The 12,104-nt window shown below is 49.2% G+C and overlaps 1 protein-coding gene across 1 annotated transcript in view; it reads left to right on the plus strand.

Annotated features, from left to right (window-relative positions):
- Positions 1-12,104, plus strand: part of NUP160 (nucleoporin 160) — an 89,280-nt gene that overhangs the window by 31,812 nt on the left and 45,364 nt on the right. Inside the window, exon 12 of the mRNA XM_082270243.1 lies at positions 11,988-12,071. Within this exon, the coding sequence (XP_082126369.1) occupies positions 11,988-12,071 (84 nt within the window). The remainder of the gene's footprint in view (positions 1-11,987; positions 12,072-12,104) is intronic.

Genomic DNA, 12,104 nt, shown 5'->3' on the forward strand with positions numbered 1-12,104 from the left:
ACGGGTTTTGTGGTGAACGCGGGCCCCTCTCTGTATGGTAAGAAAGAGTTCTTTCTATCCTATAACATGTCACAAATCCTCCTACTTTGAGTGTGATTTTATGTGTGCAAAAAGCCAGGAGGCTTGGTTTGGGAGCTAACAATCTATTGTATACATGTTTTAAAGATGTAATCTGTGGCATTCTGGGAATCTTATGGGTTAAGTATAAGCTACCTACCAGTCAGAAGCCACGGACATGTAGACTGCCTTCCAAATCAGATCTCCAGCTATTAGCAGGCCTCCCGAACGGCCATGCGGTCCGCCAGGGCCGGTACCGCCAACCACGCCATATCCCCATGCAGAGAGAGTGTTGTGTGCCCTGCAGCACACCGCTAGTCAGCACAGGCCGCCGCCATTTTTTTTGCTGGATCGCACGAGCCGCCATTTTGGCGTAGCCTCGTGTCTCCAGCATGGGGGCGGCCATGTTTGAGGTGATCCTACACCTCGTGGAGCTTGGGGGAGGCGCCGGAAGGCGTGCAGAGGGGCGGAGCCGCCTCCCTTCTTCCTGGGCAGCCAGCCAAAAGACTTCCTGTTTGTCAGGACAGCGCTGTAAGCTGTTGCAGTTTAACTCTGAGCATCAAGTGGTGAGCCTGGGGGTCTATCTCTCTCTCTCTCGATCGATAGGGATCCCTAGCAGGTAACACTAAGGGGCTTTTTGTGGCGCTGGGGGTCAGAAAAAAAAAAAAAAAAAAAAGTTTTTTTCTTTTGAATTATATTATCCAGGAAGTAACTGGAGTTATCATGGACCCTGCCACACATATTCCCCCACCTGTTTCCCTCGAGGGGGCCTCGGGACCCGCCGGTGCACAGAGTATAGAATCATTTACAGCAATATTGGAGTCTATGGTGGCTCGGGTGGAGGCGGCCTGTCAGGGACGGGGGTCAAGGAAGCGACCCCCGCCTACCCCTATACCATCTGACACCTCTGACTCAGATTCAGAGATGGTCACGGCAGTTGCAGGTTCCTCTGCAAGGGCTGTTATCCCAGGTAAAGCCCCCTCAGACAGTGAGGAGGACGCTTCTTCTCCTGCTATAATTCAGGAAGAAGCATTGGTGGACGCACTAGTTGTGGCAGTGCAAGAAACCTTAAAACTTGAGGCTTTACCGGCAGAGGCAACTGAAACAGAGAGGCCTTTCGGTACTAATAAGCCCATCAAGATGGCGAAGGCTTTTCCGGTACCTAAATGTTTTGGTAATCAGATTAAAGGAGAATGGGAGCATTCTAAACGTACCTTTACTATTTCCAAACGTATTGCTAGACGCTATCCGTTTGAGGAATCCATCATTAAGAAATGGACGGTACCACCAGTCGTGGATCCGCCTATTTCCAGGCTGAATAAAGCCACGGTTATTCCAGTGGAGGACACTTCGTCCTTTAAGGATCCGGTGGATCGAAAGATAGAAGCAGAGTCCCGCACTATCTTTTCTCTGATAGGGTCAGCATTTAGACCAGTAATTGTTATTGGTCTAGTTTCCCAGACACTTACGGAATGGGCGAAAATGGTACGCCAAGATCTTAGGGGAAAAGATATTCCCCAGGAGACATCTGATTTGATGGAACAGATCATACAAGGGCTACGGTTTATCTGTGACGCAGCCTTGGACACAACTCCCTTATTAGGGCATGCATCTAAGTTAGCAGTGATCCTCAGACGTGTGCTGTGGTTAAAATGCTGGTCAGCTGACCTAGGTTCCAAAAAGACCTTGACCAATCTCCCTTTTCAGGGGAATCGTCTATTTGGGGCCAACCTAGATGAAATCATTAAGGATGCCACTGGGGGCAAGAGCACTTTCTTGCCACAGGCTGCAAAAACTAAGGGACCTCGCAACAAGCGAGGACCTTTCTTTACCGCCCATAAAGGGCGCCCGGCTGGTACTAGCGGGAAAGGCAAGACTCCTCCAGGGGGATTCAAGAAGGGCTGGTCGGACAAGCAGAGGACCAACCCAGCCAAACCCGAAGCAAAGGAGTACACAGCCTGAAGGTGCGCCACCGGTATTCAGGACATCAGATCGAGCATCAACCACTACTACCGGTGCGATTCTTCCCTTCCAACATTTAAGTACCACAGGAAGCGGTAGTTACCGTTCCCTGAATAGATCTTTTCCTTTACCCTTTCCTAAGCTTAGTCCCGATACCTCACAGGAATCGGATCTGGTTGACCAGATAGGCCAAGTAGCCTCTAGTCGGGTGACTTCGGTCCCTGAGGTTCAACCAGAAAAGATCACCCTTCCTGATAACTATCAGGTATCTGATAAATGTGTGGAAACAGAAAACGACCAGACTTTCTCGGATGGTCGGGGCCAGATAGCTCTAGGGACGCCTGGTTCAGATCCAATCAGCGCTAGTGGTCCTAGAGATTCTAGGCTGGCCTCCTCAAGCCGGCCTGGCCGACTTGGACATGCTAGTCGCAGACGTTCCGTGGGAACTTCGTCTCAGGGAGTGTCTGTGGTCTCTAGGACCAAGTTACCTTCGTGCTTTACAGTCGCTGGTTTTAATGGCCTGGCCATTGAGACCCAAGTACTGAAGGACAGAGGTTTGTCTACTTCTGTCATTCCTACCCTTATTAAAGCAAGGAAAGCGACTTCCAGCAAAGTCTATTATCACACATGGAAGACTTATATTGCGTGGTGCGAATCTTTAGGATTTCCTCCACGTACCTATTCGGTGTCTCGAATATTGGCCTTTTTGCAACAAGGGGTTGAGCAGAAGCTAGCCTTGAGCACCATCAAGGGTCAAGTTTCAGCATTAGCAATCTTCTTTCAGAAGCCGTTAGCTACCAAATCCTTGGTGCGGAATTTCATCCAGGGGGTGCGGCACCTGGCTCCTCCAGTCCGCGCGCCCTTACCGCCCTGGGATCTTAATTTGGTTTTGTCGGTTCTACAGAAACCTCCTTTTGAAAACATCAGGGAGATTCCCTTGCTTACTTTATCCCAGAAGGTGGCCTTCTTGGTGGCTATTACTTCTGCACGCAGGGTGTCAGAACTGGCTGCATTATCATGCCAGTCCCCATACCTAGTGATTCATAGGGATAAGGTAGTACTTCATCCTAAGCCATCTTTTCTTCCTAAGGTGGTTTCAGATTTTCATCTGAATGAAGATATTGTACTACCTTCCTTGTGTCCTCAGCCCAAGCATCATCGGGAACATGCGTTCCTTAGATGTGGTTCGGGCAATCAGGGTATACCTGAAAGCTACGGAATCATTCCGTAAGACGGATTCACTTTTTGTGATCACGGATGGCCCCAGAAAGGGTTTGCCTGCATCTGCCGCGACCATTGCCAAATGGATTAGACAGACGGTGGTACAGGCTTATTCTATTAAGGGTCAGAGTCCTCCGTTCCCTGTTAGGGCGCACTCCACTCGAGCGCTCAGTACTTCCTGGGCCTTTCGCCATCAGGCGTCAGTGGTCCAGGTATGTAAGGCGGCCACCTGGTCGTCGGTACATACCTTTACAAAATTCTATAAAATTGATGTGACGGCATCGGCGGATGCCTCATTTGGCCGCAAGGTTTTGCAGGCCGCAATTTGAGGAGACCGGTGGTCTACCTCGAGGGTTTTTTCTGTTTGAAAATTTTTTTGTTGAGTCTCATCATTAAGGATGAGCATTGTAAACTTCTAGTTGGCACCGGTTGGGCCTTCTAGATTGGGATTTGATTTCCATTTTCCCACCCCTCAGTTGTGATACTGCTCTGGGACGTCCCGAAGGTGGTGTATCACCGAGGACTACGTCTGTCGATGAGCGCTAGAGAAAAATGGATTTTTGTAAAATCTTACCGTAAAATCCTTTTCTCTTAGCTCATCGACAGACGTAGTCCCCGCCCCTCTATTTTGGAGTTGGGTTGGGTTAAATTCTCTAAGCACTGCTTTTTCACATAACTGATTTGCTGAGGCAGAGAGAGAGAAGATATACCCTCTGGGACTGCCCCTAGGGTGTGGCCAGAGCTTTTTAATTTCCTGTCTAGTCCTGCTCCTGCGGAGGTAACATAACCCGAAGGTGGTGTATCACCGGGGACTACGTCTGTCGATGAGCTAAGAGAAAAGGATTTTACGGTAAGATTTTACAAAAATCCATTTTTGTTGGCTTTAGTTATCCAATAATGTGTAAACAAAAATGTTTTCTTTTAGTTTTCCTTGCACAAGATTGGGTTTTCTTTGCAAGGCAAATTTTCTCTTTTGTTCATTGACGGACACAGCTCCCGATCTTCTTGACCATTGGGTTATACTGCCCCCTACGGGAGTAGGACACTAGGCAGAAAAAAACTTGACTATGCCTATGGGCAGTCCCAGGAGGTATACTCCCCCTCTCTGCTATAGGTACTCAGTTTTTTTCTGCCTAGTCAGGAGTAAGGACCTAGTTCCTTGCTGGGATTCCTGGTCCTAGTATTTTTTCTTTTTTAAACAGATATTTTTCCTTTTTTGTTATTTTCTGTTTCTGAGAACTACAAACAACTGCTGGACTGGGCGACGGACTGGATATTCTAGATCTTTACGGTCTCCACAGTCCGGTCAGCCAGTACTGGTCCTGGCAATTTTTTTTTATTTTTAAATACATATTTTTTTTTCTGTGAGATCTACAATAAACTGCCGGGCTGGACAATATAGATCCAGTGGTCACCCCAGTCGGGCCAGCACGCGCAGACTTCAACTCTGCGCTAGGTCGGCCGTGACATAGCCAGACCGGACGGGGGCTGGCCTGCGAGTTAAATGCCTCGCATACGACCAGGTCTTGGCCTACGTCGCAGTGTTCCTCCTGGCTGACAGCCCCCCATTTTGATAGCAAGAAGGTTCTGTCTGGAGCAGTGCCCGCTTGGTTCCTGGTATGGTGAGTAGCCGTCCCCCTCTGCTCCTGGAGGGTTTTGGGATGGACGTGGGCCCCTCCCTGGGACAGTCAGACCCCCGGGTTCCCCTCCTTCCCATTAGGCCCCCTCCCTGAGACTGATGGTTTTGTGGGTTATCTATTCCCCCCCCCCCCCACACCTATACATGGGTTGTATGCTGGTCTGGCTACCTCCTAGGGCTGGGACAGGGTGTTGCACTGGCGATGGGGTGTGGCTTTGGCGACCGGGCATTCGGCCTGGGGGGGGGGCTGTACCTGGTGGGGGCTCCTGCCATGGCCCCCCCCCCCTTCCGAATCTGTGTCTTGCCTGGGCCCTAGGGACCCCTCCTCTGGGAGCCTCGTGGACCCGCTTTTTTGTTGTAGCCTATTTGCTGTATAGGCTGGCGGCCATGTTTGTGTAGCGGCTGCGGCCATTCTTTGTTAGTCCGGCCTTGAAATCAGTGGCGGTCATTACTGTGGAGCCTTCTGGGTGGCGTTTTTAGTTGTGGGAGCCCCTCCTTATCCCCTGGTGCTGATTCCTGGGCCTCTTTTCTTCCTGGAAGCCGCACGTATAGTGCTTAGATCTTGGTACTGCTGGTGACTGGTGGGGTGGTTAGTCTGGTGGGGTCCTCTCCCTCTCTTCTACATGATCGTGGGGTGCTCTGTAGCTGGCGACCTGGTGTTACCAGCGCGGTGGGGGTGTCCCTTGGTGATGTCTTTTTGCACTTTAGTGGGGTACTCTTATTCCATTTGGAGTCCTTGGAGCACATTTCTCCACCTGACCCCCTCTCAGAGCCTGCAGGGCGCTCCCGGTCCCAACCATCCAATGCACTGACGGCAGCCCTAGAGCTCTTTTGTGTCCCGGGTAGAGATGGCTTTTGGATGGTGGAGTAGTAAAAAGCATCCCCCGCCTTTCCCTGCTTTGTTCTTAGATAGTGAGAATTATTCCTCCACTCCTGTAGCCGCGCACAAAAAGGCGCTGGTGGACGCACTGATTGTGTCTGTGCATGAGCCTTTAAAAATGGAGGGCGCAGCTGAAGCTGCGTCAGAGGCACCGGTTCCCTTTGGCACTCACAAGCCATCTAGAGTGGCGAAGGTGTTTGTTTCCTGCCTATTTTGACAGATTTGTGACAAAAGAGTGGGAACGCCCAAAACGTCCCTTTTCTGGTTGTTTTGTGGTCCATAAGCGATTCGCTATGAGGTACCCCTTTGAAGAGTCCCTCCTTAACCACTTGCTACCCACCCGCTGTCAAATGATGGCGGAGCGGTGTAGCTATTGTTCTGGGACACCGTCATATGATGGCGCACCAGAACAGACTCTCTCGTCCCGGAGCGGCGATCGTGACCGCGCCGTGTTTCTAGGACACAGCTTGATCTTGGTAAAGAGTCAATGACATGACTCTTTACCCATGTGATCGGCTGTGTCCAATCACAGCTGGTCACATGTAAATGAGGAAGTGCCATTATTCGGCTCTCCTAGCCTCACACTGTCAGTGTGTGAGGCGAGGAGAGCCGATCAGCGGCTCCTCCTCAGGGGAGACAAGTACAAGTAATCAGGGCACTGATCATCAGTGCCCTGATTACACAAAATATAAATAAACTGCCAATTACTGCCTGCCATCAGTGCCCACAATCGGTGCCCATAGTGCTGCCAGTCAGTGCCCATCATGCCTGCTCATCTAGGCACTGACTGGCAGCACTATGGGCACTGATGGTGGTGCCCATCCGTGCCGCCTGTCATTGCCCATCCGTGCGGCCTATTAGTACCTCCTCATCAGTGCCACCTCATCAGTGCCGCCTTATCAGCGCACATCAGTGAAGGAGAAAAATTATTTATTTTTAAAATTTACTCACAGAAAATAAGAAAAACTTTTTTTCTTTTTTTCAAAATTTTCTGTCTTTTTTTTCTTTTTTTTTTTTTTTGTAAGAAATAAAAAACCCAGAGGTGGATTCCACCAAAAGAAAGCTCTATTTGTGTGAAAAAAATTATGAAAATTTCATATGGGTACAGTGTAGTATGACTGCGCAATTGTCATTCAAAGTGTGACAGCGCTGAAAGCTGAATATTGGCCTGGACAGGAAGGGGGTGAAAGTGCACTGTAGGCAAGTGGTTAAGAAGTGGACTGTTCCACTGGTGGTGGATCCCCCGGGTTTCCAGGTTGAATAAGGCAACCATGATTCCGGTAGAAGAATCGTCCGCTTTTAATGATCGGGCTGACAGGCAAAGGCTGTGGCCCGCAGTATATTCACTGTGGCTGGCTTGACACTCAGACCGGTCTTCACTATTGCCCTATTTTGACAAAATTGTATTGAGCCAGTGGGGTTGCCCTAAACGCAATGTGGCGGTACCGAAGCGTTTCGCTAGAAGGTAGCCATTTGAGGAGTCCCTGTTAAAGAAGTGGACGGTCCCACCTGTGGTGGATTCTCAGGTTTCCAGGCTGAACAAATCCATTCTAATTCCGGTGGAGGAGTCTCCGGCTTTTAAGGACCCTTTTGATAGGAAAGCCGAGACCTTGGTCCGGCACATGTTTGTTATGGCCTGTTTAGTCCTTAGGTCGGTGTTCACCATTGCCTTGGTGTCCCAGACCTTGACAGAGGGGGCAAAGCTTTTGCGCCAGAATCTGGAGGGGGAACAGCTTCCCCCTGCCTTTGCGGAGCTGGCGGACCAGTTGGTCCAGGGGTTACAGTTTATCTGCAATGCCTCTCTGGAGGCTCCCTTCGTTTCTAGGCTGTCCGTGACAGCAGTGGTCCTTCGGCGCATGTTATGGCTGAAATGCTGGTCTGCAGACCAAGGACCAAGCTTTCAAGAAGGCCTTATCGGATCTCCCCTTTGTGGGGGATCATCTGTTTGGGTCTTCCGTGGATGAAATAATTAAGGGAGTTACAGGAGAGAATAGTACTCTCCTCCCACAGGCTTCCAGGGGCAAGGAGTCTCGTCGCAGACGTGGTCCTGTTTTCTCAGCTCGTAAGCGGCTTTTTCTCAAGACAAGGAATCCAAATCCGTTAGGACCGTCTCCAGAGGTTCCAAGAGGCCCTGGCCTGGTAAGCCGAGAGTAGGTCCTTACAGACCTGCAGACAAGCCCTCTTCTGCCTGAAGGGCACCCTCACCCGTATCTGGTGTGGGGGGGATGTCTTTTTTCCGGACCCGTGGACCTCTCTGATTTAAGACATGTGTGTCATTGAGCTGATTTGGTCCGGTTACAAGATCGAATTTCGATCTTATCCTCCAGAGAGGTTTTTTCCTTCCAACCTGCGTCTGTCCCCAGACCGCTTGCGTGCTCTCTTCGGGCGGTACAAGATTTTCTAGTGCAAGGCGTGATTGTACCGGTTCCAAACTCGGAACGTTTTCGGGGTTTTTATTCCAACCTGTTTACAGTTCCCAGGAAGGAAGGAAAGTTCGTCCAATCCTCGACCTCAAGGCCCTGAATCACTTTGCGCGGGTACAAAAGTTCCAGATAGAGTCCATTCGTATGGTAGTGGCATCCCTTCATCAAGGGAATCTTCTGGCATCTATCAAGGATGCTTACCTGCATATCCCGATATATGTTGGGCATTAGCGCTTCCTCCGCTTTGCCGTGGGCGAGGAACATCAATTTGTGGTCTTGCCTCAGCTCCTCGCCTATTGGCCCCGGTGTTAGCATTGTTGCCACAGCTGGGAATTTGCGGTACTGGGGTACTTGGACGATCTTCTTCTGTGACCAGTGTCTCCAACTGCTCTAAAGGACAACCTGGACATCACTGTGCGGACTTTGCAGGTGTTCAGTTGGACATTGAATTTCCAGAAGTCTGCTCTGGTTCCGTCCACCAAGTTGGACTATCTGTGTCTGACTCTGAACTTGGCCTCAGCCAGGAGGTTCCTTCTGCTGGACAAGCTCCAGAAGCTGCAGGATGCCATTCAACTTCTGTTGTCCAGCAGTTGGTCGTTTCTCAGGACTTGCGTGCGATTGCTGGGCCTGATGGTGTCTACCTTCGAGGCGGTTCCATTTTGCACAGTTCCACAGGAGACCTCAGCAGAGAGAAAGCTTGTTGCCAAGTAGGACAGGTCTCTATACCAGCCTTTCTCAACCTTTTCAACATGTAGGAACCCTAAAAATTAATTTTCAGGTCTAAGGGAACCCCTACTAAAAATGACTATATTTATAACTCATGATACATTAGTGTGAGGGTCAGTGGGATGAATGCTCCATACACTTGTGGACATTGGGAAGAATTGCCTTCTTCCAGATAACTAAAAAGATTAATGGTGTCAGGGGAACTTATCTGAGAGGCAGAAATTGCTCATTGCTCAAGGAAACCCTAGCAACCTCTGGAGGAACCCTGGTTGAGAACCACTGCTTTAGACAATCTGATTCTGCTGAGTCGGGGTACAAGAGGGTCCCTGATTTGGTGACTTCGCTCTCCGGCTCTTCAAAAGGGAAAATCCTTCCTTTCCCTGTACTGGATGGTGGTGCCAGCCTGTCCGGGTGGGGAGGTGTCTTGGGAATGGATTGTGCTCAGGGGGTTTGCACTCTTGAGGATTCCAGACTACTAATCGTTGTACTGGAACTTCGGGCAATCAGACTTGTCTGGCCCATTGGACGGTTCGTCTTTAGGGGCATCCGGTACTGATTCAATCGGATAATGCCACAGCCCTGGCATATGTCAATCACCAAGGGGGGCACAAAAAGTGTCCTAGCGGCTTGGGAAGTAGCGGGCATTCTAAGGTGGACAGAACGTTTCATTCCAGCTCTCTCTGCTGTGCATATTCCAGGGGTGGAAAATTGGCAGGTGGATTACCTCAGTTGACAGTCGTTGGACCAGGGAGAATGGTCACTTCTTCCGGAGGTGTTTCATTAGCTGTGTCTCAGTGGGGAACTAACGAGGTTGACCTGTTGGCCTCTCATCTCAACAGGAAGGTGCAGAGATTTGTGGCAAGGTCTCTGGATCCTCTGGCCAATGCCACAGATGCACTGGTGGCTCCTTGGAGCTTGTAATGTCTGATATACGCCTTTCCTCCTCCTAAAGGAATTACGGTCATCCTGGTGGCCCCAGACTGGCCTCGCCGGTCTTGGTACGCGGATCCCTCTGAGGCGACTCCCTCTCAGAGAAGACCTATTGGCTCAAGGGCCATACTTCTGCTTTACAAGTACTGGCTTTAACGGCTTGGCTGTTAAAAGCAAGGTGCGGAAGGACAGGGGGTTGTCAGACTCTGTGATTCTGATTCCCACGCTGTTAAAAGCTAGAAAATCGACCTCCTAGGAAGATTTACCATCGCGCTTGGAAGTCGTACATTGCATGGTGTGAGTCTCTGGGGGTTTCTCCCCATTCCTTTTTGTTGGATCAGATTTTGGCATTCCTTCAAAGAGGTGTGGAACAGCGCCTGGCCTTGGGTACCATCAAGGGCCAGGTTTCGGCCTTGGCAATTTTCTTTCAACATCCTTTGACTACGCATTCCTTGGTTCACACCTTTGTTCAGGGGGTTCACCACTTGGCTGCCCCTGTGCTGTCTCCGTTACCCCCCCAGGGGAATCTCAATTTGGTACTGTCGGTTCTTCAGAAACTGCCTTTTTGAAAATATTTGCGAGATTCCTCTGCTTACATTGTCCCAGATGGTAGCCTTCTTAGTGGCGATTACTTCTGCACGCAGGGTGTCGGAGCTGGCAGCTTTGTCTTGTCGTTCACCTTACTTGGTGATTCATAGAGACATTGCTTTGCCCTTGTCAGTCGTTCCTTCCTAAGGTTGTCTCTGATTTCCATCTTAATGAAGACATTGTGTTGCCTTCCCTGTGGCCTAAGCATCCTAAGGAGATTGCTTTACATTCTCTGGATGTGGTTTGGGCAATCAGGGTGTTTCTGGTGGCTACTGTGTCTTTTAGGTAATTAGACTCACTATTTGTCCTTACCGATGGACCCCGTAAAGGGTTTGCCGCATCTGCTGCGACCATTTCCAGATGGATCAGAAATACTGTAGTGCAGGCCTATTCAATCAAGGGTCAGGTTCCTCCTTTTCCTGTTAGGATGCATTCTACGCGGGTACTTAGTGCCTCCTGGGCCTTCCGATATCAGGCGTCAGTGATGCAGGTTTGCAAGGCGGCCACCTGGTCGTCTGCACACTTTCACAATATTTTCCAAAATAGATGTACTGGCATCTGCGGATGCTGCTTTTTGCCGCAAGGTTTTGCAGGCTGCTGTTTGAGAGGACTAGTCCTTTTTGAGGGTGTATTTTTTTCAGGTGAGCTCCAGTTTTCCCTGGTTGAGCTATGTTACCTGGTTGGCTAGGTTTAGCCTTTGAGATTTTTTCTGCTGTTTTTTTTCCATCCCTCATGTTTGTTACTGCTTTGGGACATCCCAATGGTCAAGAAGATTTTGGAGCTGTGTCCGTCAGTGAACGAAGGAGAAAATTGGATTTTTGTCTTGCCGTAAATTCCTTTTCTCTGATGTTTGTTGATGGACACAGCACCCACCCCTCTATTGAGTTGGGTTATTTTTTTTTTCCTGACACTGCTTGCAACAAAACTGAATGCCTATAGCAGGAAGTGGGAGTATACCCCCTGGGACTTCCCCATAGGCGTGGTAACTTTTTTTTCCTGCCTAGTGTCCTATTCTTGTAGGGGGCAGCATAACCCAATGGTCAAGAAGATTCTGGAGTTGTCCTTTAATGAACTTAAGAGAAAAGGATTTTACGGTAAGACAAAAATCAAATTTTTTGACTCACTGTAAAATCCATTTCTCTGATGTACGTTGATGGACACAGCACCCACCCCCCTATGGAGTTGTAATACTTCTGACACTGCTTGTAACAAAACTGAGTACCTATAGCAGAGAGGGAGAGTATACCTCCTGGGACTGCCTATAGGCATAGTCAAGTTATTTTTCTGCCTAGTGTCCTACTCCTGTAGAGGGCAGTATAACCCAGTGGTCAAGAAGATCAGGAGCTGCGTTTGTCAATATACTTCAGAGAAATGGATTTTACAGTAAGTCAAAAATCCAATTTTTCTACATTCACTTCGAAAAGTGAAGGTTCGCCTTGAAAGTGGTCAGGATCTACTCCTTTGGCAAATTGGGGTATTTGTCTCATTCCTAGTCTTTTCTTTAACTTGTATCTGTTCAGAACAGTTATTTATAATCCTCATTTTTTTTTTTTTTTTAAAGATTTATCAAAGAGGGTCTGGAAAGTTGCTGGACCTTTCATGGGAAGAGATGAGGAAAGAGGTTACTTTAACAGTTGAAAATGAGGTGAGAGATTACTGTTTATTTAATGGAAACATG

The sequence above is a fragment of the Pelophylax lessonae genome (genome assembly GCF_965119305.1).
Source record: "Pelophylax lessonae genome assembly, chromosome: 10".
Classification (NCBI taxonomy): Eukaryota; Metazoa; Chordata; class Amphibia; order Anura; family Ranidae; genus Pelophylax; species Pelophylax lessonae.